The 24,476-nt window shown below is 37.3% G+C and overlaps 1 protein-coding gene across 1 annotated transcript in view; it reads left to right on the top strand.

Annotated features, from left to right (window-relative positions):
* The window catches only part of ANO2 (anoctamin 2), a gene marked incomplete at its 3' end in the record, with an annotated part of 188,697 nt that overhangs the window by 23,295 nt on the left and 140,926 nt on the right, over positions 1-24,476 (top strand). The window contains exons 2-7 of the mRNA XM_082309248.1: positions 10,583-10,681; positions 15,813-15,964; positions 17,202-17,256; positions 18,144-18,192; positions 21,533-21,588; positions 21,825-21,866. Coding sequence (XP_082165374.1) covers positions 10,583-10,681; positions 15,813-15,964; positions 17,202-17,256; positions 18,144-18,192; positions 21,533-21,588; positions 21,825-21,866 — 453 coding nt within the window. The remainder of the gene's footprint in view (positions 1-10,582; positions 10,682-15,812; positions 15,965-17,201; positions 17,257-18,143; positions 18,193-21,532; positions 21,589-21,824; positions 21,867-24,476) is intronic.

Here is a 24,476-nt window from a genome sequence, read left to right as displayed (position 1 = left end):
TCCTGCTTCTCACCCCACCCCACCAGCAAGTAGCCTGGGAGTGCACAAGAAGCTGGGAGGGGACACAGATGAGACAGCTGATCCCAACTGACCAAAGGGATATTCCATACCATATGACGTCATGCTCAGTATATAAACTGGGGGAAAAGCTGGCTGGGGGTCTGCTGCTCAGCAACTGGCTGGGCATCGGTCAGCGGGTGGTGAGCAATTGCATTGTGCATCACTTGCTTTGTATATTCTTTTATCATTATTATTATTTCCTCTGTCTTTTCTGTCCTATTAAATTGTCTTTATCTCAACACATGAATTTTACCTTTTTTTTCCGATTTTCTCCCCCATCCCACTGCAGAGAGTGAGTGAACGGCTGTGTGGTGTTTAGCTGTCTGCTGAGTTAAACCACAACACCATCTAAACTTAAATCCCATGTTTTCTAATCACACCTAACAGACAATAGCTCAGTAGTCTTTGTAGCCTTCAAATCAGTTTTTGAGCATTGATGTATTTTGACTCACCCAGTCTGAGAACTTTTGGTTCAAAAGAGAAATGACTTTCCAAAACAGGAATGGAATATGCTGTACGTCAGTCTTGCTCCTGCTTATTCCTGTTGACAGCTACTGAGAACAGAACAATTTCCTTTGTACTATGCAAGAAGAGAAGTGTTTTTTTCTCAAGTAACCAGAGTATTGGGACACATAACAAAACAGCATCATTAGCTTTCCTTTGGTTAACTGCTGAAGATGAAAGTATTTCTGGCCCTTGAGTCTCAACAATAAAATTAATTTAAATTCTTTTCCTTGTGTTAAGTTTTGTCTGGATTTGTTCTTCCTTCAGTCAGTGCTTGCAGATCCCAAATTAACTTTGATCTTTTCCCCTTGGTGATAAACTTGCATGAGTCCAGACTTGAGTCTGTTCAATTTTCAGGTCATAACCTTTTAATGATGCCCATCTAAATAGCTCTGTTAACTTGGTGTAGCTGTGCCAAATTACATCATCTGACAGCCTAGCCTGATAGTCTCATTAAAACATGAGAAGGAAAGCAATTGTATCATAATCTGTATTATTTATTATAAACTAATCACCAGATTGCAGCATAACCTGAAGACAGAGGAACTGCTCAGTGGTGAGATTATGAACTAATGACAGCTCTCGAGTCCCCATTACTCTCTAGACTTGAGGCGCTGCAGAGTGTGATACAGTAGGGAACCCAGGCATGATGTGAGCACCTACCAAGACACCATCATCAGTCAAGCTCCGCTCCACCACTGAACAGAGAGCTGTTAACCAGACCCTTTTTTGAGTGGCATGGAGGTGACCCCCATGACAATAGCAGCCTGTAATCTGTCCAAGGGTGAGGCAGTTAGATTGCGTGCTGTGTGTTTTTTGTCTATGCAGTTAATTGAAGACGAGATGACAGTAGGAAGTAGGAGGTCAGATAGTGGGGAGAAAGAAAGGCCTGAAGTCCCTCTTGTTAGATTTGGCATAGTTCCCATAAAATGATCCTATCATTTGAGACAGTCCATCAATGCAGTGCTGTGTATCTAACAGTTGCAATGGTAAAATGTTTAGGAAAAAATAGGAACAGTACAAGGTTTTATGACACTTTTACTCTAATATTCTCCTGATGACAGCTACTTTCAGTTCAGGTAATTTCCCCCACTTGATGTAGTTTGTCTGCCTAGTAACTGTGGATCTCTATTCCAAGGTCTGGTATTGTTTCTTCTTGAAACATCATACAGTTTTTGCACCCACAAAGACTTTTGGCAAGACAGAGGTACTACCTACTGCATTAATATCTGTGTCCTTTTGTTTATCTTGAGTCTGGCTCCCAATAGCTTAGTTTGGCTTTGTCTGAGGTCCTTTAGTTCTTGCTGTGAAAGAAATGGTAGGCAGACCATCCACACCCCCTCTCCTTATCATGCATGATTTTATAGACTTCTACAATGTTTTCCTTAAGATTGCTCTTTTCCAGAACGAAGGGTCTCAGTCTACTCAGTGTTTCCTATACAGCTGTAATAGCAAGGCTTTTACGGTGATTGTTTCCCTCCTCTGAACCCATTTGTGGTCTAATTTATCTCTTTGGAGGTGAGGAGACAGGGATGGCACATTGAGTTCAAGATGCGGATACAGCATGGATTGCTATGTTTAAATAATGTCTTTTTCTTAGTCTCTATTGCTTTCCTAATGGATTGTAATGTTTGCTTTACTTCTTGGCTTTTACAAAATACTGAGCCGATATTTTCAAGGAACTTTCTGTTGCAACCCCAGGATGTCATTATTGACTGGTATAAGTCAATTCAGAGCCCAGCATGTTATATGTGAAACTGGTTTTAACCCATGGATATCGCTTTATGTTTATTTACATTGAAAACCATTTGCCATTGTTCAGGCTCTTACTCTTATAAAGCTTTTCTACAATTTTTTACAGTCTGTCCTTGTCCTTGCTGCCCTGAAAAACTTCATCAGAGCAGTTTGGCTTTGCACTGTTTATCTCTTTTTCCAGGCCACTTATGATGATGCTGTACAGTGCTGACTCTGCAAAACCCCCTCAGTGACTTTTTTTTTCATCAGTGCAGGATCTCCTCCTACCCAGTTTCCTGTTGTTTAACCAATTATTTATCCACCCCAGGACCTCTTGCCTTATCCAAAACGTGTCACATGGTGTTACTGTGTGACTGCCAGTGCTGCTTCTCCTTCTCTCCCTGTTTATACTGAGGCTCTGACTGTCCAGGGAGGTTTTGAATTCCCCACCAGCAAACAAGCCAACCACAACGCTTTGATTATCTTCATCTTGATACCCTCCCAATCAAGGCTTGCAAATACAGCCAACCTTCCTTTTACTGCTAGTGATCTTTGGTGAGAGACCTCAAAGGGAGGCACCATCCTGAAAAGGCTTGTAGCATAACAATAGGAGAACATACCTAGTAAATGAAATACATTTGTACCACCTGTTCACACTTCTAAATTAAAGTAAACTCTCAAAAATATTTTTCCTAAGAATGAATTGAAATTTTAAATCTTTCAAGACAAAATTGAATCATCCCTTTATATGCTTGTTTGTTAATATCCCAGATCAAGTATTGAGTGATGAAGCAATATTTTAAGGTATCATTACTCTGCTTTTAAGTTTGGTATCCTAACCACTCTTCTTTTTTTTCCCTCCAAATTTTTTTTCTTGAGATCGAGTCTGCTAGAGTGGGGGTTCAGTCTCTATTTCATTAATCCCCCTACTGGTAACATGCCTGTTATCTGGTCTAAAGATTGACTTCTGCTTGATGATCTTGCTGCTTCATCTGGAAAATTGTTTAGGGTATATATCTCTGTGCAGATTAGTGTGTCTCATTCCCTCAAGAGGAATTACATTTTGCCCTTTTTAATGTTAACTCTTTGGTCTCAAGAAGTTTGTTGATTTTATTATTGATAATCAAGTTTCATATGATGTATCTTACAGAATATTGGCTTATTTGCTAGCTAATTTGGCACTGAATGTAGCCAGGACAGCTGATTACATGTTTTTCCATTGACACTGCCAAAATACAGGAGGTAGTAGAGTAGACACACTCCTCCCTTCCTCTGCAAGGAAGTCAGATTTGGGTGGGTTTTTTTCAGTTTTGCATTTTATTATTATTTCTGGTATTCTTCAGTGTTGGAAGATGTACTGAAATTGTGATATGCTTTTGCAGCAAGAAATTTGTGTCACTGACATCGGAGAAATTTGCTGATAAATTTATTCTAAACAAATAGGGAAGATTTTGCTTTGCATTTGAAAGCCACATTTTTCATGCTGTAGTAATTAGTGGCCATAGATAAATATTTGGAAAATAACCAGGAAAATGCACTGATTTTTAAATCCAAAATGTGCATTCAGAAGGAATTAAAAATGAATGACAATCCTGACATATTTGTTACTCACCTCCAAATAGGTTCTGCATTGAGTACTGCAGTAATGCAGAGGTCTGTGCCTTTTTTGTATTTGGCAGACTTAACAACCTATTCTGCATTTGTGCTTGAGTTTCTAACAGCTCATTTTCATTCTGTTGTGTGCCATTAAATATTTCGATTTTCTTTGGGGGAAGCATGCCCGTGTTTTTAGGCTTCCTGTGTCATCTTCCATTCAGAGATACTTTCTGACTATAGACGAGTGGGAAGATTTTGGTTAGAAAGGTAGCAATGCCATGAAGAAACATTGCAAAGGATGTGCAAAGTCAACTGTTTCATTCCACAGTGCTTCATCTAAGGAATTAAGGTTATATAGTTTCTTTTAAAGTGTTTTGGCCAGATCTTTCATTCCAAGGTGTTCTGTTCTTTGCTTATACATACTAGTATATTCTTTAACTGTTTATGCTCAGAGGTGGGAGTAAGAGAGTAAAATAAACAGGACATTAACACCGTCACTGTTGGTAGAAATGAAGAAAGAGAAAGGCAAACTGTCAAAATGTGTAAATTATTGCAGCTTTTCTTAAGGTCTGAAATTTGCACTTGAGCATGTCTGCTTTGTATATTGTTGAGCAGCTAAAAATAAACCTAAATCTGTGAACTAGATGGACTTTACCTTTGCCATCAGTGAACAAGCCTGTGCTTTACATCTTTACACTTGTGCTATGTGTGACTGGTTGTCTGTCAGAAGTGGGACAACTTCGAGCTGTTGGGGATTGCTGCTAATTATTTATAATACTGTTGCAAGAGAATCTGCAGTCATTAATGAGGATCTCATTGTGCTAGGCACTGTACAGCCATATATTAAGGTAAATCTGTTCCCCAGAGAAATAATGAAAACAGAAAATGGGAATTTTGGAAAAAGGTGACAGGACTACAGTTTTTGAAGGAAAATGTGAAAATTATAAGATGTGTAGTATGGCTGCTATCTGTAGCCATACACTCTTGTTTGTTTACTGTATTATTTCAGCACGTCCCAATCTGTAACGTATTTATCTTCACAAATGTCTTTTGATAGAGGGAAGTTCCATTATCTTCATGTAATCAGTGACAGAAATAATTAAATTACTTGCCTACAATTATATAGGGAATTGCTCTGGACTGACATCTCCACATCAAGACATTCTGGATCTTGACATCTTGCCTGGACTAGGGCACTGCCCTTACTTTTTATAACATAACTGACATATACACTTTGATATGCATGCTTTGTCATAAACTGATTTTGTATCTTGGATACAAAACATTAAGATCAGCAAAATGCCAGTCCTTGTACAGATAGAGATTCAATACCTTTGGCACAAAACATAGACTCTTTCACAGTTGCTGTCTGAATCTGGCAATGCCGTGGCATTCCATCACGTTCGGGGGGGCCAACAGCTCAGTATTTGGCTCAGCTTTTGTAAAACGTATGTGACCAGAGTTCTGTGATAGTAACAAGAAATTGCTTTTTATTTGTGTTATCACATCACATTGTTATTTGCCTCAATTTCCAGGGCTGGTATCAAGAGAGTAGAGATTAATTTTGAACAATTGCATTTGCAGACGTGACTGATCCATTTGGTGACGGAATAAATGGGAAGACGATTCCTTATACTGAGCTACTAGGACCTGTCTTTTTTTTTCCCTCTCTACAAACTGTCTCATTGTTGCTTTCCTAGTGTGGTTGGTATTACCAATGTCAGCAAAAGATGTCTGATTATATTAACTGAAGCCATTAGAAACTTGCTGTCTGTATGTGTCTGGTATTTTTCTGTCTATTTAATAATCACAGAAGGATAAAATGTTTAAAGCCCAGATAGTTTGCCTTTTTAAGATGGAAGTTTACATGCTTCAGGTTTTATAATTTATGCCTTTCCATTTCCTATGTATATTTTTTTTAAATCATGAGAAAGATTAGCAGTTCCCTTGGACTCCTTTAGACGGTAGTTAATCACTTCTGTTCAGCTTCTTTCTACCCTTCAGTGTTTCTCTTTTCTTCCTATTAAGATACACAGCAGAAATCTATTTCTTTGGACAAGTATTTTAAAATAATTTATTTCCTTTAATATATACATTATATATAACTACATTCCTTCAGTATAGGATGAGTGACGACTGATTTCATGATGAGACAATAATGAGAAAGGCTTAGCAAAATGTAGCACTCAGCAATGAATTTTGTATTTGCAGAGTTGCTAGAAGCAATATGCTAACCACAGGAAAGTCTGAGGCTCTTCCAGAGTATAATTATTGCTTTTTGCCCTTTTTGTTTTCTTGACTGTGACCGACAAATATGATGCCTTTAGCATCATATGCTTTAGCTCATATTAGAGGTGTCTAAATAAACTGTTCAGAACAATTCATCTTGAGGTGATGTGGCTGACACATGACAAATGGGTTGTCTGAATGAAGTAAGGTAGGATTTAAATTGGCCTGGCAAAATAACGGCACTATGAGAAATCCTTGAGCTGGAAATGCAGTACTCCACCTTCTACATGTCGTGTTCTTATGGAGCAACAGGACTTCTCCACAAACTCCTGTTGCAATAGAGAATGCTTCACAGTGCATCTTCTCAATCTGTGGCCTGTCCCTGCAAGGGCTGGAATTGAGAAACTGTGAACTGGAAGAGACGAATAAAAGCATGGTAATTGTGTTATAATGATTCAAAAATTTTCCATGTTACTGTTGGACAACTGTAACTGTAAAAAGTGGGTGAGAAATACAGATATGCCACTAACTTTAGAATGACAAAATTCTCACTCGATATCTGACTTTTGTGGAAACCTAAATTCAATGACAAATCTAAATTTTCAGGCAGAGAGATATTTTCTACTTAGTCTAGCTATTATACTTGCCTAGCCATGTTTCAGAACATTCAGCTTTTAGTTAAAAAGAATAATCACTTTGAATTTTCACTAGTCAAATTATAATCGATAGGAGTATATTCTTTATATATCTCTATATACGAGCTTTCATAGTTATCATACATTTTTTTCTGCTATGGTCTTGATGCAACAACTTGATAAGTTTGCAATAAATCTTAGACTTGATGCAGGTGCTAATGTATTTTACTGTTAAGGCATGAAAGACAGAAAAAGTCTCCTTGGAGAAATTTGAATTTTATTCAGCTTATACACTTCCACTAGAAGACAGAAAAAAATGCAATATAGACTGCTGTTAAAGTCCTGTCTTAAACTACTAGGAATACCTGATAGACTGAAAGAAATATCTGATATGTTTTTCTTCATGTGCTGACTGAAGAGCAAACCAGACCTTCCAGATTTTCTTCCATTTGACATTAATGCTGAGTTTTCCCATTGAAGTGGGAGGGCCCAATTTAGCTCTACGATATAGAAAAGAAGCCAAGATATAAATATATCTTGAATAATTCAGAACCAACTTATTGAAAAACTTCCACTCTTGAAACTTATTGGAAGAACGCTGTAATATGGAATATAGATTTGACGAAAAAAGGATCATGAGAGCAACAAATCTGTTTGTCATCTGCATTGCAATACTTAGTCATTTGAGTAATATAATCAGGGAGTGCAATGATATAGACATAGAACAATGCAGGGCCAAGAATAAAGTCCTGTGGGACATCAGCTGTAAGTGAAAAAGGACTTGATTAAGGATGGCTGTATTAAATAACAAGTGAATGGTCAGACAAAAATAACGTCAGCCAGCACAACATGTTAGCTTCAGTGATACATCTAGAGTACAATGAATAAGCAATGGTGATTGTGAGTATTCAAAATAGAGGACTGACAGCATTTCATTAGAGCAAATATTAAATTGTATTCACGAACACAGGTACCTTGATCATTTCAGGGGATTAACTAAATGACACCACTTAGTGGATGTCTCCAGGACACAGTTATAAATCCACTCTGGCAATGAGAAAACCAAGTTTTAACTTTTGGTAATGTTTGCAATGCAATAAGCACTCTGGGAATGAGTTAGCTGAACAGATCTTTGCCAGTCATCACAACAATAATGACAAAAAGGGCATGCAAACAGACTAGTGCAGGTGAAGGCTTGAAAAGTGGGGAAAGCAGCCTTACCAGAGGAGTAGCTGGTATAGGTTTTTATTTTGGTGGCTCAGTAGAAAACTAGGTAGATGGTTTATCCCTTGAGATATGATATGAGACTGATGATTTAAAATTTATTTTAAATTTCTTTGATTAATTTGAATGTTAGGAAAATATAGGACAATGTGGGAAACATGGTTCTAGTGATCCCAAGCTAAATATTCAGCAGTCTATTGTTCTGCACTTTTTGTTTACCATGCAACAGGAATCGCCTTGTCCTGCTTTCCCTACTTTATTTACTTTGCATAAGTCTAAAAAAATTATCTCAGTTTGCTATTGTGGGGTGATTTTGAAGGCTTTTAAAGATTTTTAAGGCTCTGACTCCTCAGCATCTGATATCACTTCATGAATAGCACAACTTTCCAACATATTTTTTTTCAAATATACAAAGGTCATATTCTTCATCTGGTCTTTTCTCTCAAATTATCTAACTGATTTTATTTGCAATCTGTGTAGTCATATGAACCTGAGCTGGAAACAACCAATTAGATCAGACTGTCCCTGCTCTTGCCAATGTGGAATATAGTCCCCCAGATAGAGGACACACACTTGATTTTAGCCAAAAACTGAGAAGAAGCCTCCTGATCCTCACCCACTGAAATTTAAACTCTCATCTGTTATTAATATATTTTTTAGCAAATGATTACCAGAACATCTGCTCATGCCCAGTAAATTCTTACTTCCTTCTCCTAAAGCTGACTTCCCCAGTGGACTGATGAAAGAGACATTCTGCAGCTCATTCTGCTCTTTAAAATAACATCGGTCCACTGAAGAAATGTTAGCTGAAAGTGATGTAGTGATCTTTGTAGTTTGTGGTGCAGCTATAAGGGAAACAAGAGCAAAATGATTGCAATAAGAATAGTAGGATTTCCATCTAAGGTGTTTTGTTTTTTTTTTTTTTTTTTTTTAAATCAGGAAGCATTATGAAACATTCAGCAAATGCATGTTTGGTGTTTAAATGAAGTTGTAAGCATTTATACACTTTGGAAAGATTAAATACTGGTTCTAAAATGCTGATGCCAATGTGATATGATACAGCTTTATTTGAAAATTGATATAAATTGTACACAAAACAAAAAAAAAATATCACTGTGGCTGAGAGGAGAGGCTTTTCTGAGGTAAATGTGCCTCAACTGTCTTTTAGATTTAGACATATGTTTAGACTGTTTCTCTTTAAAACTTTTCTTAACTCAAAGCTTTTGAGAAAGAGAACTTTCTTGGAATCAATTTCCAACAGAAGATCCTAAGTTTCCATGGATATGGCCTATGTTCCCAGCTTTGTAGAGTTATGCTGCTTGTTGATTATAGCGACATTAAGCTGTGTCCGTTAACATTCTTTCTCATGTGCAACTGTTTGTACACATAACAGGCAGCTACTCACAGGTGTGGCACCCAAGTTTTGCATTTAAGCCCAACATGTAACCCAGCTATGCTTCTCATCAAGTTGAACACCCTGCTTCAGTTTTCTTGTCTCACTTCTAAATTGCTGTATATATGAGGGAGTGCAAATAGAGGTTCATGCTCCCCTGAAGGGAGGGGACTGTCCTGATCCTTACACACATACGGGTGGGAAAATGCAAAGTTACAGCATGCCCTGGCACCAAAGCTCCAGAGTGCACGCAGCTACACAAATATCACTAATCTTAGCATTAATCAAGCCTTTAAAGTCCACTTTAAAGTCCACTCCCCCTGTCCACTTCCATGTCCTTCCCAAAATATGTCCTCATATCCTCTTTCTAATCTCCCTCCCAACTTTTATTCCCTTCATTTCCACAGTAAGCATTCATCTGTGTAACTTGCTGCTATAATTTATTTGTGTGCATTGAGGAAAAGTCTGTATCAACATGCCTACATTTCATTTTCATGCTTTTGCCAGGCGTGCTGCTTTCTCATCTTAGAGTGCCTTTTTGTAGCTCACATGTGCTACCACACAGCACCCTCTCAACAGCCCGGATCACAGCAAGCTGGCTGTGCAGAGGCCCTCTTGGGTCGTCTTCTGCCCCTGTGCAGCATAACCAGTTATTTACATAAACATTAGGCTCATGTATCTCTTCAGAAGTTAAATTTGAATGTTTTGGTTAGGGTTGCTACTCCAACTGGAGATATTTAGGGCAGTAAATGTTGGGCCTGATCCCCTGTAAGGAACTACTAATCTGGTGAAGTGTCCAGGAAACAATTGGGCAAAACTGAAAATGGGAATCTAAATCAAAGCCCACCCAGAGTAGGAGAAATGTTTTTTCTTTGTTGGCTCAGATGGGTGCAAAAGCCCACTAATGAAGTCAGATGACTTATACAATATCTGGGTATGGAAGCTGTAGCTTGGGGGTTTCTGGTCCACATGACTCCAACATCTGGAACTGTAGACTTCAGTCTTCATGGTGCACACACAGCTACACTGTGGGCAGCAGATTAATGGATTTTAGAGCATTGGAAGATTCCAGTCGTAACAGAATTTGGTTATTCGCTGTGATTGCCTCCTGTTGCATGATTTAGTTGTAGTTGACACTTTGAAACCTTATTACTGTATTCGGTTCAATAATATTGAAATATGTTGTTTTCACTATTTTATGTTTCAGAATAAGAGCCAAGGATTGAGTTTTGTCCGTATACATGCACCTTGGCAAGTACTTAGTCGAGAAGCGGAACTCCTCAAAATAAAAATGCCCACTAAAAAGGTAAGTATCTTCCATCTTCTATGAACCAGTTGTATGACTGGAGAAGGGTGGATCAGAATTGTAGTTAAATGTATAGAAGCCCACAGAGATACTTTATTTCAAAATCAGAGCAAATGAACTGCCAGGCTTATTCTTTCACGTTACTAATTATTTTGAGATGATTTAGTATTCAGAGTTAGATTTAAGATGGGATTTTCAAAGGGGATTTCAAAGGCCACAGAGGCAGCTAGCTGACAGACTGCATTCAGAAGAGTGATGACAGAGGTGCGTTTTAAGGAGGGCTTTGAAACCTGAGAAGGCAGTAGCTATTTGGACTTTTGTCAAGGAACTGTCCTCAAAGGTGAGATGCAGTATGGGAGATAGTATGATAGCTGGTCATTGCCTTAAGATTTCTCTAAAGCCTGGAGATGCTGAGAAAGTCTGTTTTGGTGGTATCACTGACTTAGTGCGTTCAGACTTGCCCATTGTCATTAAAACTTTGGCTCACTATCTTCTTTACAGTAGTAGTAGCTGAGAATACCTAGAACTTTCAGCAGAGTTGCTGGCAACCATTGTAAATTCTGAGGAGCGGAACCCAAAATTTGTGGTCCCGCAATGATTTAGCAGGCTGGCTAACAACTCCACTGAAGTTAGTGGAACTGCCTTGTGCTTTCAGTTAGTGGTATTCATCAATTGCACTACTGAATACTTATTTCATTGCATTGTCATTAGAATTAAATGACAGACTGATTTTCTTTTCTTCCACAGGGTTGTTCTTGTTTTTTTTTTGTTTTGTTTTGTTTTGTTTTTTCCCCTTCATCTTCATATTGATTGTTTGCACCCAGCAAAAGCTTCAGTGTTGTTCACATCATGTGGTGTTACAATCTGTCATTGTCAGGGGCTTGGCCAAGCCAGTCTTGTATGCTCTTCCTTTATTGTGTTTGCATACCAGGAAAAAAAAAACAAAAACCAAACTTCTGGTTACTTGTAATCAGTCTTTGAAAATGAGTAGGTTTTGGACAGCTACAGTACCTCTGTCCTTTCTGGCATATTGATGGATGTGTAGGCCCTTTCTAGAAATGGACCTACATATTCAACTCCTCTCTTTGATACCTTCCCAGCTTCGTTTCTTTTGTGCATTTTTAGTGCCTTCTCATTTCACCCTCTTTCTTCCTTAATGGGAATTTTTCCATCCTAGCTTTTTGCAGATACACCAAAGCAATGTTGCCATCATATTGTTCTGAGTTAATGTCTCCAGGAGCTGATAGTCTCCATTGGTCACCCTAGTCACTCACGAACAGTCCCGCATCCCCTTTTCTCCTCTGAATAGGAGAAAGAATGCACAGTAAATCATAAAGCCCTAAAGACACAGAATCATCTGGGGTAAAGATATCTAAAAATATTGACCAATTACTTCATTTAGCTGCTATATATTATACATCATTTATAGCATTCCTTTCTTTAAAGCAACAGATTTCGATGAACCAATCAGGTCTGTGCCCTCTTCATGTTGAATGAGATTCCTGTATAACTGACATTTATTGAAAAATATGACAAATATTCAAAGAGCAAATGGACCTGCAGTCATTGATTAGGCAGTTATGAAAACAATATTCAGGTTTGTACGTGTAATTTGTTTTGGTGTGTAGAAGAAGATGAAATGAAATACGTCTACCAACAAGGAAACCAGATCTCAATTTTCCTGGAAATTCACCCTAGGGTAATAAGTTGTTTTGTGTAACTTAAAAGTGATATGGCATTTTTAAGGAGAAGATTACTAACAACGCTTGTTGACTACATTGTTTTTCTATTATCTCAACAGCAGAAATGGAGCACTACCAGTGCATTACCAGAAAGCAAGCATGACCGGAAAATTACGTTCAGGTCTTAAGGTTTTTGCAATTAAAGAGAGTTGGAAGATGAATTTCCTGTGAAGAAAACAAAAATCCACTTTGAAAAACTGAAATCTTGTATTTTGGGGATTTGGCAATACAAACTGAAAAATACAGCCAGTAACCACTGAAAAGAAAATTCTATTTCTGTTCAGAGAGACAAAAGGTTATTTTCAAGGCATTTTCTGTGATGCTATTTTTATTCATCCAATGAAACCATAAACAAAGCATTTTCAGTGGAAAGTATTTATCCACCTCTAAACATGATGAATTGGTTGCAAATTTTTTTTTTTTTTTCAAGTGTCCAGTTTTAAATCATTTTTCAGGACAAATGACATGCTGGGAGAAGGTACTTTTTGAGCTATTTTAACTATATGTATAATTCTGGATATGACATTATAGTTATTTTTGATGAGTGAGAATGGGCCACACTCAAATATGAGTATGAGAAACAAACAGGACCAATTGGAAGCATTGGTCCATTCCCAGAGCTATGATGTCTCTGGTATTAGTGAGACTTGGTGGAATGAGTCCCATGGCTGGAGTGCTGGGATGGAGGGCTATTGGCTGTTCAAGAGGGATAGGCAGGGCAGGCAAGGTGGAGGAGTTGTACTGTATATAAGGGAGAAGTTTGACTGTACAGCCCTTGCAGTTAGGGATGATATAGTTGAGAGCCTCCGCATGAGGATTAGGAGGATGGAAAACAAAGCAGATGTTGTTGTGGGTATCTACTATTGGCTGCCCAGCCAGGATGATAGCACTGATGAATTATTCTATAGGCAATTGATGCCTATAGAATATAAATATATATATATATAATATATATATAAAAAATGGTTGAGTTTAAAGTTTTCAGTCATAATGAGAAAAAAGGTCAGCAAAGGTGTTGCTCTAGATTTCAAGAGAGCAAACGTTAAGCTACTCAGGGAGCTAGTTAGCAGTGTCCTCTGGGAACCTGCTTTTGAGGGCTTTGGGGTCCATAAGCGCTGGTCAGTTTTTGAGAGCCACCTTTTAAAAGCACAGGAGCAGGCAATTCCAGCGTGTCATAAGTCAACGAAATGGGACAGAAGACCAGTTGGTTGAACAGGGAACTCCTCATGGAGCTCAAGAAGAAAAAGAAATTGTACCATCTCTGGAAGCAAGGTCAGGCTTTGCAGGAAGATTACAGAGTTGTGGTTTGCATATTTAGGGAGAAAACATGAAAAGACAAAGCTCAGCTAGATTAAAACTGGACAGTGTCATGTCAGACAACAAAAAGGCTTTTTAAAGTATGTTAATAGCAAGAGGAGGTCTAAGGAAAATATTGGACCGATACTTGTTGGTCACCTGACAAATAGGGATGAAGAAAAAGTGTAGGCCTTCAATGCTTTTTTTGCCTCAATCTTTAGTACTAATGATAGACCTTGGGCTGCCTGGTCCTCTGAGTCAGAGGACCACAGCTGCAAGAGTGACTTTCCATTTGTGGACACTGAATTTGTAAGGGACTATCTGTAGCAGCTGAATGTTCATAAATCTATGGGGTCTTATGGGATTCATCCCAGAGTACTGATGGAGTTAGCAGATGTTACAGCAGGACCCCTTTCAATCATCTACCAAAGCTCTTGGGAGTCTGGGGACATCCCCGCTGACTGGAAGCTAGCCAGCATTATTACAATTTATAAGAAGGGTGAGAGAGAAGACCCAGGAAACTACAGACCTGTTAGTCTAACCTCAGTAACTGGAAAAAATTATGGAGATGATCATATCGGGTGCAACTGAAAGGCATTTAAAGGACAATGCAATCATCAGGCACAGTCAACACGGTGTCACAAAGAGAAAGTCCTGTCTAACTAATTTTATATCCTTCTACGATACGGTTACCTATCTAGTGGATGATGGGAAGGTGGTGGAAGTAATTTTTTCTGGACTTTAGTAAAGCTTTTGATAGTGTCCCTCACAGTATCCTTCTGGACAAGTTGTCCAGCTGTGAGATGAGCAGGTGCACAGAGTGCTGGGTGAAGAACTGGTTGAATGGCAGGGCTCAAAGGGTTGTAGTGAATGGGGCTACATCTGACTGGCGACTAGTCACCAGCAGTGTTCCTCAGGGTTCAATTCTATGGCCAGTTCTATTCAAAATATTTATCAATGATCTAGATGCAGGAGTTTAATTCACCATTAGCAAGTTTGCTGATGATACTGAACTGGGAGGTGCCGTTGACTCTTGAGGGACAAGAGGCCTTGCAGAGGGATCTAGATAGATTGGAGCATTGGATTATGATTAATGGGATGAAATTTAACAAGAACAAATGCCAGATTCTGCACCTGGGACAGAGTAATGCCGGGCACAAGTATAAACTGGGAGAGGAGTGGCTGGAGAGCAGCCTTGCAGAAATCTGGGGGTGCTGGTTGACAGCAGGCTCAACATGAGCCAGCAGTGTGCCCTGGCAGCCAAGAGGGCAAACCGCATCCCGGGGTGCATCAAACACAGCGTAACCAGCCGGTTAAAAGAGGTGATTATCCCCCTGTATTCAGCGTTGGTGCGGCCTCACCTTGAGTACTGTGTGCAGTTCTTGGCCCCACCATTTAAGGATGATGTTCAGGTACTTGAATGCATCCAGAGGAGGGCAACAAAGCTGGTGAAAGGGCTGGAAGGAATGTCATGTGAGGAGGACAAAAACTCATGTTTTTTAAGGTTGTCTGTGTTTTAGGAAAAAATACCTTCATATCTCTGGGAAGCTCCCTAGCATTTCACAACAATCTGAATCAGCAAAAGCTAGGTCCTTGCTCTTAAAACTGCCATGCAGCCATGAGCCTGGCATCCTTGCTTCTAATGGCAAGTGTACATGTGCTGTCAGACCATACTAGCAATTATTACCCAGGAATAATTTGTTCTGCTGGGGCAGTATAATTGGCAGCAGGTAAAGGCCCTCCCTGCTTTGTCTGCTCTCTCTATTCCCACTTGTAAAGTTAAAATAATTACTCTGCCTTTCTGTCATCTCCCTTCAGCTCCTAGTTTATTTAGTAAGGTTGTTTCTTGTATTAACAATTCTGCACTGAGTTTTCTTCTGAATGTAGCTTGTGAAGGACAAGAACTTCTTTTTGGAACTGAAACCCTTATGGATTCAGGTGCTTGTTGTTATATGGGAATATATATTTCAGAGAAGGCGCTTATTTTAATTACAGATTTAAACACATGCGTATAGCAAATTCTATCTTTTTTTTTTTCATTTTAGTGGATTTTTGGAAGTGACATGCTAATACACAACATTTTATTTACTCAGGTGTATGAAATCACAGAAGAAGGGGGAATACTCAAAACGTTAAATGAAATATGGTGCAAATTGACTGAACCTCTGCAACCCCAGGTGCCACAACAAGAAAATACCAACATGAAAAGCCTGTCTTACCCATTTTCCAGAGAGAAAATATATTTGTGAGTACTTTAAATTGTGATGAGCAAAGAAGAAAGCTATAACATCATTTTAGTGTTGTCATTTTTTCTACCAGCATTTCAATCAAAATTCAGAAATTCATTGAGTATTTCTGGAAATTCTGAGGAAATATCCAAGTTGTCACATTATTCCTGAATAAGATTTCCAAGTGATAAAAGCTTATCTCTGCATAAAACTAAATTTATTGAAGGCCAAGTGAATAGATCTAAAGTAAATGAACATGCATTGGCACTGAGTTCAGTTTCAGTGGATTAACAGAAATCTATGTTGCAGAGACTTTCTGCCAGTGTTCTACTTCCTTCTGCTGATTAAGGCACTGGAAAGAATGCAAGAAATGAAATATCTGTTTTTAGTTTGAATTGTGAAATACTAGCACCAAATTCCTGATTATTTGTTTAGGAATATTACTGTCTTGAAAACAGAATGAACTAATGGAGATCAGATAATATTTTTCCTCTTGATAGATTTATTATAGTAATTAAAACTTGACTAATAATATGCAGATAAGGAACTCTTGACACCTGCCCTTTCACTCAGAATACTACTTCTGGGCCCAGTTTGATATTAAACACTCCTTTTTTCCTCATGGGTGTCTCCTTGTATTTATGTCTGATAAATAAAATTCAGCAATAAATATAATGACCCACCATATCATTTATTGTCCTCTCTGACAATTTTAATTAATACTGAATACAAGTCAAATTGATTGACAGAAATAAACTGGGAAGGCTAATTTCACATGTGATGACTTCAAGGTTTAAGGGAATGCATAATTCCAGTGATTATTTGAAAGCAAGTGAAATATTGATGGGTTAGTCGCCTGAAAAAGAGTAAGGGACACCTGCATTAGGCTCGTTGAAACATAATAGCATAACCTCAGAATGTTATAGTGTTGAGGCTATGTTATAAGGAAAAGATTAAAAGGTCATCTTGTGTAAACAATAGACAATCTCTCTTTATCCAAAAGGCATTTTATGTTAGTTAATATTTTTGCATTTTTATGCTCACCATCATTGCAATCCAGGTAGAACTCTGAATGACTAGGTCTTAAATAGCACGGTCTATTATGATGATTATTTCATCTATATTTCCTTTAAACATCTATTTTTACTTGCTGTGGTTTCTAAATGAATTCTAAATCAGAATCTTATACGTCATCTTGCTCATTACTACCATGTTTGAAAACATAGCTGATTTTTTTTTCTCTCAATGTTTTAGGTATAACATTAAAGACAAAGACACCTTTTTTGACAATGCTACCCGCAGCCGAATAGTAAGTAAACAAAAGTAACATATCATTGACTTCTTGTGCTGAATGGGATTTGCTTTAATAGTGAGTGTCAGTGACTACTTTGCTAATTTCATGAGTTTATGCATTTCTCTGTTCCTGCAAAACACTAAGCGGTTATAAGTACGTAAAAGAAACCCTTCTGGAGCCGCTCAGTGGTCCAGGATTAGGAGATGCTATGTAGGGAAACACTGCTACTGACTCCTCTCCATTGTTCGAAGTTGTTATTAAGCCCTGCTTCCTAATCTTTAACTAGATTTATTTCATAGAAGGACCTCCTCTGCAATCCTATAGTAACTTCCTAGCTCCAGCAGTCTTTGGTGAGAAACCTTGTATAATGTTCCTGAGATCCCCCTAGGCCTCCAGCAGTTTGATGAGGCAAGATTTCTCTTTACATATGCAATGCCAACTCCTCCCTAACATGCTGTGTTCATCCATACACACTTGAGTTTCATAGATACAGCATAGTTACTGGTCACTTTACGTGTGTCTTGATGTTATACTTCCAAATGTGAAAGCTAAATGTTTTTTTACAAAGTCAGATTTTGTTGTCATTTACTTTAATGTAAAATTCTCATTCTACCTGAAGTCCTTCTACTTCATACAGTTTTATATGGATGCAACACAGCAGGACTTAGCCTACAAATGTTAGGGCAGCTAATCCACTAGTAAGAGTTGCCATTGCATTGTTAAGTGTTCACTAGTGGCCCCAAGTTATGCATTTATATACGGGTGAAACATATGATTTAAATGTATGTGCAAATGAACTCTACAGAAGACTCTTATTTTAAAGTTTTGTTTTATTGCTAGCTCCATCATGAAAATAATGCTCCAAGAAGAATTGTGTGTTATATCATTGTTCTTTTCCACAGGTACGTGAAATTTTGAAGCGCACACCTACAAAGGCCAGAAACAGCATGGGTAAGAAGGAGGGAAGATAGTAATATATGTTGTTTTAAAAGGAATCGTTTAGGTATCTCACAAAATATTTATTTTTCTAGCAGCACACAGAAGTATGCTGGCACATTTCCACAAAAACCAGAGATTGAAACAAGTGTTTTTTTTCTGAGGAATAAAATCAGACTTTCTGGTCCATGGTTTGTATAGGACATGGTAATGGGAGCTTGCTTTTCATTTCTACAGGTGCAGGATCTGGCACATAACTTGCATTTCATGAATTGTTATAAAATTGGATTTGATTATTACAGGATTTGCATATGAAAATTCAGATGTCAACTACAATATGTTGTATTATTTCTTCTAGGAGCAGATTTTTCTTGCCATTTCAATAGAATAATACATCTTTCCCAGTTATTTTTATCACTGCAGCTTTAAAAATTATGTCCATGAACTGCATAGTGAAATATATGGCTTAACTATGACTATTTTGAAGACATTGTGTGATACTTTTGGGGTATCCCTGAAATATTTGGAGCTTTTGTTTTCCTGAGGTTCAGAACATGTACAAGTGTACTTATTTTCTTTTCTCTACTCTTTTCTTTCATTCATTGTAATAACATGACACATATCTCCCTGGTGGCGAAGAAGTGGTAGTACTTGTCTGGCATGTTTTCTGAAAGTCCTTCTGTAAGCTTGACCACTTATGTGCAGATCACAATGTCCTAGAGTAATGTACTTGCAAAGAATAAATGTGCTCTAGCAACAGATTCTTGCACAGTCTTGGTGTAACTTTGTGCGGTGAAGCTGCAGTAACAGATTTCTTTTTGGTAGAGTAGCTGGAGTGGAAAATAGATTAATTTAGGTTTCCCTGAAATAGAGATATATTTTTTTTACAAGTTATATGAAAAAAAACCCAAACTAAAATACCTCTTCTTTTTCAACCTAAAATACTTGGCTTTACCCAGAACAAACATTTAAATTTATTATTATTACACTGTTTCCTTTAAAAAAATGAAAAGATGGTTAAGAAAATGTCAGGCATTCTTAATTTCTAAAACATTGTTCAGCTGGTGTCTGTTTTGTTCACTGTTTGCTCTGTGTTGTTCTATGTTTTGATCTGCTCAAAGGTTTTGGTGGGGCAGCATAGAGGAATGCTACCTTATTTTGCTGGATTGCTCCAGCTGGTATCCAGGGAACCCTCCTGGTGACTGGGGAGACCCTGCTTTCCCTGGGAGCTGTGGAGCCCGTCCAAGTAGATGTCTCTAGAGTGCAGGATTTTAGAGACAAGGCAGTGTAAGGTATATAAAACAAGAAGCCTCAAGTCCAGCAGGGACACTAAGCCTGTTGACATAAAAGCCAGCTCCCAGATCTGATGCTTTCCCAAGGGATCCAGAGAGACTGTGTAGAACCTGTTAAAACTCTTAAGACTTTTTAAGTTGTTGGGCTGAGAGAAAGCCTGAAAGAAGCAATTTGTCCTACAAGGACACAGTAGGAAGGGAAAGAATACTTTACCAATGGGGGGGAGGGGGCTTGCCTCTTACTTAAAGTTTTCTATATTTCAACAGCTTGTTCTGGTTTATAGCATAATAAAAGCCATCATTAGAGATTAAAACACTAATAGTGATTTTTCAGGTTTTTTTTTTTTTTAACTCTAAGGTGAAAATACAGGCTGATCTATGTCAAGCTCATGTCAGCTCAAGATCTCATTTGACATGAAGCAAATATTTTAACCCTCCTGTCCATCCCATCTTTCTGGCCCATAGCCAAAACATGAATATGCATCACGTTTGACCTAAATTCACTAAATGTTTTGGTTTTCTGAGATCCTCCCCCAAGAGTCCTATGCTTCATATGTCACTAAGGTTTTCCCTTCTCACTGATCTTAAGACTTAAGACCACTCATCATGAGTGGTTTAAAAGATTCCTTTGAGCATCCTTGTTTAATTTGTTTTATTCTATTGGGTTTGTTTGTTTGTTTGTTTGGGGTTTTTTTAGATTCCATTGCTTATTTTGCACAAGACGTAGGGCAGTGATGTTGGAAGTACTTATAACAGTCTTAGGTTTTCATAAACATATGCCTCATAATATAATAAGAGGCAAATAATACTTCAAACACATTTGCTTCTTGATTTTTACATCTGTGTAAGGCTGAATCTGGTTCTACTTCTATGACATTATACAAGGAAGGCGTATTTTCATCTAGCATAACTCTGAACCATTGTGAATTTTCCAAACATGGAATGTTTTCAGTAGAGGACTTGGCATGATCCAAACATGAAGATTTCCCGATTCCATTAATGTGTGTAGTGGTAAGTGTATTTTTCTTTGTACCAAAGAAGAAATTTGTTGGAAATACCTATCTAGCATCTCTGACCAGAAGGTTTTCCCCAAACATTTCAGAATGATTGTTGTGTAATTTGACTATGGAATTCTTTTCATCCCTAAAGACAAGCTAGCCGGTTACTTTTTACTGGACATTGAAAGCAAAGAGGTCTGGAATAAACTACTAATCTTAACTTTAATTGTCATCTTATGGAACAATTGTTTTCACATGCAGACTGAAGCCAGAATGGCTGTAAGAGTCATAGGTCTTGAGAGTCAGTAGTAGTCTTGTGTATATCTATAGGTGCTGTAGTCATTAGCTGGGAATTCAGTTGCTAAAGCCTTTGTGGCATGTAATCACTGTGATAATGCCATGTCCCTGTATGTTCCTGTACCTTTCACCAGACATCCTGTTTGCAATCTTTAGGACTTAGTAGTTTTTGTCCTGGTGCATCCAGCTTTCCAGCATAACTGTGGATTTGGTGAGCACAAACTGATTTAACTCCTGCAAACAAAGAAGTGTTGTTTCAAACTCAGAAGGGTGTATGTATTGGTATGAGGAAGGGTAGAAAACCCAGTACTTGGTTCAGCGAAAATGAGACCTGATCCAATATTAGTCAATAGAGAGTAAGGGTTTCTTCAATCACAAACTTCTGTGAAAGTGTTTTTTTTATTGTTTGGGTGCGTCAGTGGGGGTCTGCAGTTCTGATCATTTTCAAGCTTCAAGAAGGACTTCCCAGATGCTTTCCTCCTCAGTCACATACCTCTTTGCTATCAGGATGAGAAAGTGGTCAAAGGAGTCTTTGTACCATACTAATTCACTCAAGAAAAAGCACTATATGGAAATGAGCCTTTCTGTGAAAACATGTTTTCCATAGCTAGGCAATTCTAGGTTGGTATATACCCATCTTGACATGATTTTGAATATTTTCAGTAATACAGCTCAGTCCCCTTTGTAATGTCATGAAATGAAATCTGTAATAATCTTTTCTGTTTAACTGTGCCTAGCTGTTGACCATCTTATTTTTTTTTCTTTTAGGTATTGGCACATTAATAGCAAACAATGTTTATGATGCAGCATACCCACTTCATGATGTATGTATATGCTATTAAAAATGTAGTTCTGTGATGGTATCACTCAATAATGCATATGTTTATTGCCTGTGACAGTGAAATATTCTAAGTGTGTGATTCTAGTATAAAAACTCTTACATAAGTACATGTCAAGTTGTAACCTAAAAGTAAAACCAACAATGTAGGAACAACTGAGCAATCTTTTATTGACTTTTATCTGTTTTTACATCAGTTATTAAATTATTTTCTTTCTCTAGGGTGAATATGAAGGCCAAAATGATGACATGAATGAAAGAAAGGTAAAATACATTGCAAAATTAATTTCATATTAGATCTAATGTGATAAATGTGAATTAGTGTCCTAAATGCTATCATAAAGCATTAGCCAGTGTTCAATCAAGTAAATGTTTTTACAAATGCATATATTTTTTGCATTACTTATTTTCCTTTATTTCTGCATATAAAATTTTTTTCACAAGACTTTTTATAAAGTCTTCTTATGAAGTATTTCAGTGAATTTAATTTGATATTTACATCTTGAAATGCTTCAATTTTCCCTCTGCATGCATAGACAAGATTTTTCAAGAAAAAGTTGTTAAATAACTTATATGATTATTTTCTTTCCATAACCAGATGGTACTATAGAACAATGGTTACTAGAATAAAACATAGTTGTGTTTTTCATTTGATTGTGCATTCAATTAAATTACATGCAATTTCTAAAAATCTGCTTCCAATTATTTTGTGAATAAAAAGTTTCTAGCTATCAAATGACTTTTGAAAATATATCACCCACCAACTGTCTGCACAAGAGAAGTCGATGCATAGTCAAAGACTATGTGAATTGATACAGTTTTTAATACGTATGCTTACTATTAGAAATGAGCAAAAACATTTAATTACTGTAATCCATTAAGATCCATTCCATATTGTTCTCTAATGTTTGCTCTTTTTTTTTTCCCTTGATATACAAACAATAGGACAGGAAATGAAGAGGGAAAATTGTGGGGAGAGAAAGGGGGGGAGGGAAGAATGAAGAAAAAGAGAATGTTTAGATGCCTAAGATATTTGCTATACTAGAAATTAAATTGCATATATTCTTGGTGACTTATAAATCATTTCATAAATGTTTTTAACTCTGTGGTATTACATGTTGGTATATGCCATCTGTTGCTTGAAGAAGAGGTAAGAAAATGCCATTAATTTGGCAAAGCACAGTGTAGTTCTCAAGAGTGTAATTGCCACAAATTATGATTATTTGAGCATTTGAAATGAAGACTGAGTTCGTAGGTCATACAAAAAAATTTGATTTCTCTAATGCTGGGTTAGTAAAAGTTCGAAAACATAATCTTCTTTGTAGTTTTTGGTAAATAGTGTTAACATTCAGCCACTAGATGTCTTCATGTACTGGATACAATTTAATTTAGTATATGAACCTTCGTAAGCAAAAGAGACAAAGTTGGAAAACAAACTATAAAGAAGCTTGTATATTTATGTCTGTTATTTTGAACTTTTTGTTCATGAAGAAATTGTCTACTCTGCACTTGAAGAATTTTCTCTGAGTAAGTGATAATAGTGATACAGTAATGGACTCTGGAAGTCAGCTACATAGTTTACTGACTTATAAGGCTAGCAAAATTTTTAGAGAAGAAAGGTAAATGAACATTAGTTAATGGAGGAAGATTGGGTACTGCGGAAAAGGGGGGAAAAGGGCCTAAAAGGACTAGTGTCTGGAAAAATATTCACCCTACTAGTTGTATTTTGTGCTGCCTTCTTTTTATTCTGCCTATTAGGCTCAGTTATGAAGTGTTAAGTATTAAAAACATAAAAGGTTCTTTCCAGAAATACTTCATTGATTATTCACATATGTCTCTGCTGCCTCGCCATTGAATTTGCTGTAGTATTTCTATGCATGACATCATCTGTTTTCTATCTGAATCTAATAGTCTCAGTGTTTAATTTCCTGAAAAGCCCCGATCAGGTTTAAAGGAAAGGGGGGCATTTTTCAGTTTTATTTTTCTCTGCCCCTTTTTATTTTCTCCGTTTTAACTTATCTGTATCTTCCATTTCAATTGTTTGTTGTATAAGCCCAAAGAATGATGAACTGAGCTGTCTGGGGTACTTATGCCAATAAGGCAGCACAAGTAATTAAGGCTTATGTACCAGTTCATAATATAAAAGGTTAATCCTTATTAACCCTCTTCAGGATTTCCTTGGAGAAAATGCACCGTGAAACAATACTTTTGTCACATCCTACGAGAATTAGAAATCTGCAGTCAATGAAACTCATTCCTTTCCTAAGACTGTTGATTGGAGTAAAGGAATTTCCCTGTTTTAGTGTGATTTCTGCTCTAGAAAAAATATTTTTAAGAAAGCTATTGCACAGCAGCAAGGTAATAACTTGCCATGAGTATAAACACTGACTTGGGCCTTTTTTAAGCTTCTAGCCCACTGGCAACTTGTAACTTTTCATTGCTAGCAATATGTTTGACATTGAGAAATACGTAAGGGCTCTGTTACCTATCTGGGAAATACACTGTTGTCATATACTACGACAACATCCCAAGAATATTAGAAGCAGATTGGAAAGTATTATTCTAAAGTTACACAAAGTACCGCTTTTAAGTGAAGATGATAAAATACAATAAATTATATTACAAAACTCTTCCTAGAATTCCTTTCAATTTAATAAATATCATGAAAGGAAGCACATTCCAGTTTCCAGATTAAGCTTAATCTTGTAAAATTGCAGTGTTGAGACTGAGGTTTAGTGTGGGCAACACAGGTGAACAGAAAATATTCACGTCATAAACTCACCTTCAGGGCTTTGCAATCACAATAACCAGTATGGTTCTGTAGTCTGACATAATGCCACAGCAACTTGTTCTTGAACTGACTGCAACTTTAGA

Source organism: Platalea leucorodia (genome assembly GCF_965183815.1).
Source record: "Platalea leucorodia genome assembly, chromosome: 4".
NCBI classification, from domain to species: Eukaryota; Metazoa; Chordata; class Aves; order Pelecaniformes; family Threskiornithidae; genus Platalea; species Platalea leucorodia.
The sequence above is the reverse complement of the archived record's forward strand: the minus strand, read 5'-3'. Positions and strand labels throughout refer to the sequence as shown.